Consider the following 6290-nt stretch of genomic DNA (forward strand, 5'->3'; position numbering starts at 1 on the left):
AGTATCATCAACTATGCCACCATGTTTGAGAATAAGGTTGGACACTAGTCTCATTTATTAAGAAGGCATTTGAGACAAGAAGTAGAGTTTTTTAGTATGAAAGGTTGTTAAATTCGAGATTTTCATTCATGGGATCACAATATAAGATAATAAGTTATGATATTGATATTTATTAATTGCGAGTTCAAAACTCCTCACAACTATACTCCTCCCAACTTTTATTGAGTGAAACATGCATTAATTTTGTTCTTTTGCCTTATGTTTTAAGAAACCAAGCAACTAACGTGAGCTTAGTTAAATGGTATAGGCATGCACTCTAATCTAAAAGGTCAAAAATCTAATCACCCATCCCGTATGTTATATAAAATTAAAAAAAAAAAAAATTGGAAAATAAATATATATATATATATTTATTTATTTATTTATTTATTTATTGTATTTGGAAGTTGATCAATAATTCAACGGATAAAAAGTGAGACGTATAATAAAGTTTGGTAGATATTTTAAATAGGAAAAAAAAATGTAATCTTTATAAGAAGAAATTTCAATTTTCTATGTGAAAGGTGAGAAGGTGGTTTGGGTGTTTGAACCGTCCGTTTTTGAGTTGTATCAGAGGAAAGGCTCAAGAATTTGAGGCGTCTGCCGTCTTGTTCCATTCCAATTCCTCCGAATTTCTTTGATTGCTCGCGAAGCAACCGCGAAAGTTCCACGCCGTTGGTCGTTTTTCACTATTGGTAGGTTGGGATCATCTTCATCGCGCCCTTCCCTACAAAAAGGGTTTTTCTCTCCACAATTTTTCGTCAATCCGTTGGGAAATTTGAAAACCTTGGTTCTTGTTTCGATTTTTCTCCGTACACAGGTCAGTTTAATGGCTAACTTCCTCTACAATTGCCTTTTTCTTTCTTTTCGTTCTGTTCTTTGTGGAGAAGGGTAAAAAATGGTTGAGTGAAATAGCGGTTATCTAATTTCTTTTGCTTGGGGTTTTTTGGGGGGGTTGGTTTCGGAATCAAATAGATGAAACCCAGAACGGGTTGATGATTGGGCGATTGTTATGTTAGGTCTTTTGAATTTTTATTAGTTTCTTGCAATTGTCTTTGTTTTTTCAACCAAAATTTCTGAAGTAAGATGGAATTGTTAGGGTTTCGTGAATCGAGTTTCGTTAAAAAATGTTCGGAATGTTGCCGCAGAGTCGAATGGCCGCTGGTGCGGCTTGTAAACGGGTGGGGCAATTGGTGGCCAATTCAGGTTTACGAAGGCTTGGAGTTTCGAATGTTTCTTCGTTTGAAAGCTCAATCTTCGACCATTCTGCAAGTAGTTTATCGGCATCCATCTCCTTGATTTCTCGGTACAGACACTGTGAATGTAGGCAGATCTCTCAGCTTGTGAAATCTAACGGAAAGCGATTGTTTCTAGTCGACACTTTAGCCCTAGTAATTTCGCTCTCTTTATTCATTGCTTCATCTCAGTTTTGTTGTATTTTTCTTTTGATATCTGAAGGAGGATGGAATAAGAATTTGAACATCTCTGCACTCTCGTTAGGGCTTCTGGAAAGTTATTTGATTTCTTTTCTTCCAGGTTAGAAAATTGGAGGGTCAAGGAGTGCCCTCAAATCAAGCTGAGGCAATAACAGCTGCCATTACTGAAGTGCTGAATGACAGCTTGGAAAATATATCTCATTCATTTGTTTCAAAGGGGGAGATGCAGAAAGTTAGTTTTTGTGTACTCTACATTTTTCTCTTACATATTTTCAATTCAGCTAATCTTGGTATAGTTCAATGCTGACAATATTCAATAAGATGAAGTTTTTGATGAAACGAGCATGTATAACATCTATCATTTTACTTCCTTTATTATTTTTTACAATCTAACTAACCTTTAAATGGATATCACTGTAGATTGAAATGATCCAGGATTCGAATTTGTCAAAGTTCAAATCTGAAGTTCAAAGTTCACAGGTACCAACTTCTATTGCTTATTTAACTGCTGTACTTTTTATACACCACTAGCTAGCTTCCATGATTTTCTGATAAACATATAATAATAATAATAATGATGATGATGATGGTGATAATAATGTTTGAATTTCACGTCTTGCTGTATTTTGTGTACTTGCTCTATCCTTGTTTAGTTTCTTAGTCTGGTTCGATGATAGTATCTATTTATAATACTCTATAATTTGTTTGGTTTAACAACAAAATAAAGGGAGAAGCCTTAAATCAAAAATGTCTTTTGATAATGTATACCAGTATTTAGTTTCCATTTGGTGTCCTGTATTATAAACTTAAGAATGTTGTTGTATGTCTTGAACAGAGTAGAAATATTCCAGACTGATGTGATGATCTACACTCCTAATTTCCTGTTTCTTTCAATATGTGAAATAATTATGCTTGAATAGGTTAGCGCTTGATCTTTCATGAGTTGGTTCAGCAGTTACGAACCATAAGCTTAGATGTCTTTTAGGTTATGGGATCAAATTCTTAGTGGCATTATTTTCAAGATGCCTGATACCGTACTAACTTCATGGGCCTTATCCAAATAATGCGTATTTTGGATAATGGGAATGGGGTCAGGGGCTAAAGCTTCCGTTAGGAACCAAGGTACTATGGGCTACCTTTGTCCCACATTGGTTAGAATGAGATGTCTAATGTGGTACTTAAGTGGCTTGGCTCTCTCACCCCAATAGTTGGCTTTTGGGGTGTGGTTCTCCAAAGTGTTTAAGTACTTAACAATGGTATTAGAGCCGGTTGTTGACGTTTCGGAGTGGAACCGGCAAAGGGTTCTGACCAGGTATAGCCGAGTGATGTATAGTTGGAGTAGCCGCTGGGACATCGACTTTTCGAGGATGGGGTATTGTTAGGAACCAAGGTAGTATGGGTTGCCTTTGTTCCACATTGGTTAGAATGGGATGACCAATGTGGTACTTAAGTGGTTTGGCTCTCCCACTCCAATAGCTGGTTTTTCGGGTGTGGTTCTCCAAGGTACTTAAGTACCTAACAGTTTCTTGGAGCATGGGAAATTTATAGAGCTAGTTTATGTCTTGTTGAATTCTTGATAGATGAACTTGCTAGTGAAAGTAAGACATTTACTGCTCTGCACACTTTACACGTCTTGTAGCAGCGTAGCCTATGAAATTTGTATTTTCCCATTGTTTATGCCTGGTTTGGGCTTTCCAAACTATTATGGTGTTTGCACTGCTAGGAAATTTAATATTTTTGTACACAATGGACGTGAAGCTCTTATATGCTACTCGAGTTTTACGGGTTCTGACTTTAGAGGATTTTTCCAAAAAAAAAAAAAAAAAAAATTGTATAATGGAATCTTATTCCGTCTTTTTTCCTTACTGCTGCTGAGAAATCTTCTGGAACGTTTCTGATCCATTTCCTGCTAGTTTACTTTGCAACAAGTTTCTTAACAATGTTGGATTGTTTGTTTATGTTCACTGACATTGGATTGAACACATGGTATGTAGGGGCACCATTTTTCTTTATTGGGACACGAAACCGAAAAACTCCGAAATGATATTGAGAAGATGCGCAGTGAGTTGAGGTCTGTTTTACTGTACCTCAGTTTTTGTATTAAATGTATACTAGCTTCGAATTTAAACATTAACTTGTACTCTCTTAAATTAATCTTATTGGTAAGACCTTTGACTACGGTGTAGGTATGAAATCGACAAAGTCACAGCTGGACAGCGATTGGATTTGAATCTTGAAAGAGGGTAAGTATACTTTTCCATGTAAAAGAAGCACGTCAGTGTGGTAGTGTACATTTGCTTTGATTTTACCTTTGCTTACAAGTTCTGATGCTCATAAATGCAGGAGGATACGGGATGAGCTAGCTAATCAGAATGCTGAAACAACCAACCTAACCAATAAACTTGATCGGGTAAGACCAACCACTTGAAGAGGATGTTGGACAATTTAAATAGTGTTCTTTATGGTTTTTTACAAGCTGAGAAAAACAAGTTTATGGAATACGTATTTGGTTTGTAGGTTTATAATTTATAGAGGTCAACATGCAGTTTAAAAGATGGTTTTTTAGAAGTTAGATCTATCTAACATGAGTTTTGTTGCCAATATAATTATCAAACTCTTAGTTTAACTTTAGATTAAGCAAATTCACATACAAAATATAGACTAACCAAGTTACATCAGACTAATTTGTGAGCTGCAAATCCCTTGAAACTTTATTATAGATAACTGGACAGAACTAAACTAATCATTCCAGATTTGAATTGTTGTTCCTGAAAATTTCAGGAAATTCATGGTCTCAGGGCACAGCTGGAAGCTGCGAAATACGATGTAATAAAATACTGCATTGGAACGCTTGTTTCCATTTCTGCTGTTGGTCTGGCTGTACTCCGCATCTTAATGTAAACAATTGAAGTCAGTTCTGATAGAGATTCAAAATCATAACTGGTTTAGAGAGGATGACATTTATTTCTATTTTTTTTCTTTAACCCTGTGTTAGAGAGGATTCTTGAAAGTTAAAGCTATTTTCTCCGAGAGAGTTTCCATTTATTATTTGTTTTCTCATGGAAATGGATCTCGATGTAGCATTTGAATTGTACTTATACTTTATTTAAGATGATTATAGTGATAATAAACATTGTTGTAAAGACTTCTTTTGATGTGATGATGGGTTGTTCAAAAGTTTAGTGCCCATGTTATTGTATTTATTTTCTATATCCTCTTGCATTTTTATAATTATAATCCCATTGTAATTCGTTCTTATCAATTTCTTTCTATTTATACTATGTTAAAATTTAGGTTTAAATTCTATTTTGACGCCAACCGAGTTCAAATATATCATACCAATGTATCATTTATTTATTATTATTAATAATTTTTTTATTACTTTTGACGAGATATTTTGGATGTGTAGCTAGGTCCAATTTGGCCCAAGAACCCAAAGCAGAAGTCTTAGTTTCACCCAGCAAACCGTACGACCCTCTCACATGCCATCATAAACTTAGGGCCTATTGAATTGACTTGAAAAAAAATATATTTTTTTAAAAATTCATTTTTATTTAAATATTTTTTATAAAAATTAATTAAGATATGTTTGAAAAATTATTTTGATTAGTTGTCAAACATTCAAATTTCTTACTTATTTTTTAAATTAAACACTTAAAAATATATTCCAAACACTCTTATATGAAGATTTAAGGTCTATTTGGTTGGTAATTCAAGTTTTATTTTATGTTTATAGATTTATTGAGTTCAACAAATGTCGGACAATTTGGATTTGCCCAAATAGTGCAAATTCTAGAAAAATATATATTTTTTAATATTTTTTAATATTTTTAATGTATTTAGATTTTAAAATACATCATTATATTGAATAAAGATAAAAATGTTTATAAATATATTATGTCATGTTATAAACTCAATTTATTTTTTTGTAAAATTAAAATATGTATTATACAATGTATTATAAATTATATAATATTATTAAATAATAATTATACCAAAATTGTAACATAAAACATGTAAAAACTTAATCAGTAATAGTTTAGAATCAACCTCATATTTAAAGATATCCATTTAACTTGCAGGGTCGGAGCCCTATGGGACCCAACTATAGATGGGGTAAGAAATACCCAATTAGACGGGTATTGGGGGAGAGAGCGAGGAAAAAGTTTCTCCCATAGGCTAAATAGGGTCGGGGACGTGGATTATATTCCCTGCCCTCGGCCCCGTGTCGTTTCCCCGTCTTGCCCCAATTATATATATTTAATTATATATATAATTAATTAATTAATTATATAACTTTTTATTTGATATATATATTTTTTATTGGGTAGAGATTAAGATATATCGTTGTGATATTTTAATTTTAGATTTAAAAATTATGAAGATGAAACATTTTAATAATATTTTTTTCACATATGAGAGGTATTTAATGATTTAAAGTAAAGAAATTTGATATAGTAATTTAAGTTAGTTAATTTTTTAAAAAAAAAAAAATCCAAACAAGGAAAAGATTCCTTACAGGGAACCTGATTCCCGCAAATTTTTCCCGAGAAATCTCGACTCGAATTCTCATGAAAAATTTTATGGGGATGGAGAATGAAATGGGTAATGGAGATGGGGTATGGGACAAGCCATCTCCGACCCCAATCCCGCAAGACACTTCTACTCATATTTAGTAGATAATTACTACTAGTTTTACCATTAATAATATATCAAACACATTTAAAATAATTATTTAAATTAGAATTCAATTTCTAAATTTGCTATCAAAACACATATATGAAAACATGAAATAAAACTCTGGTTAAATTGAAT

The 6290-nt window shown here is 33.0% G+C and overlaps 1 protein-coding gene across 3 annotated transcripts; it reads left to right on the forward strand.

Moving 5' to 3' along the window:
- Positions 1-542: 542 nt before the first annotated feature.
- On the forward strand, positions 543-4657 carry LOC120069174 (protein FMP32, mitochondrial-like). 3 transcript variants are annotated; one of them, XM_039020847.1, is made up of 8 exons: positions 543-859; positions 1139-1430; positions 1576-1707; positions 1896-1955; positions 3470-3546; positions 3662-3718; positions 3819-3885; positions 4257-4657. In XM_039020847.1, the coding sequence occupies exons 2-8, from the start codon at positions 1167-1169 to the stop codon at positions 4374-4376; spliced, it is 777 nt and encodes a 258-aa protein (XP_038876775.1). In that variant the 5' UTR covers positions 543-859; positions 1139-1166; the 3' UTR covers positions 4377-4657. The 3 variants fall into 3 exon arrangements, with proteins under 3 accessions (XP_038876775.1, XP_038876777.1, XP_038876776.1); XM_039020849.1 differs by having other exon boundaries at positions 4228-4368; XM_039020848.1 differs by having other exon boundaries at positions 544-859; positions 1188-1430.
- Positions 4658-6290: the final 1633 nt, after the last annotated feature.

This window comes from Benincasa hispida, unplaced genomic scaffold, assembly GCF_009727055.1.
Source record: "Benincasa hispida cultivar B227 unplaced genomic scaffold, ASM972705v1 Contig281, whole genome shotgun sequence".
NCBI classification, from domain to species: Eukaryota; Viridiplantae; Streptophyta; class Magnoliopsida; order Cucurbitales; family Cucurbitaceae; genus Benincasa; species Benincasa hispida.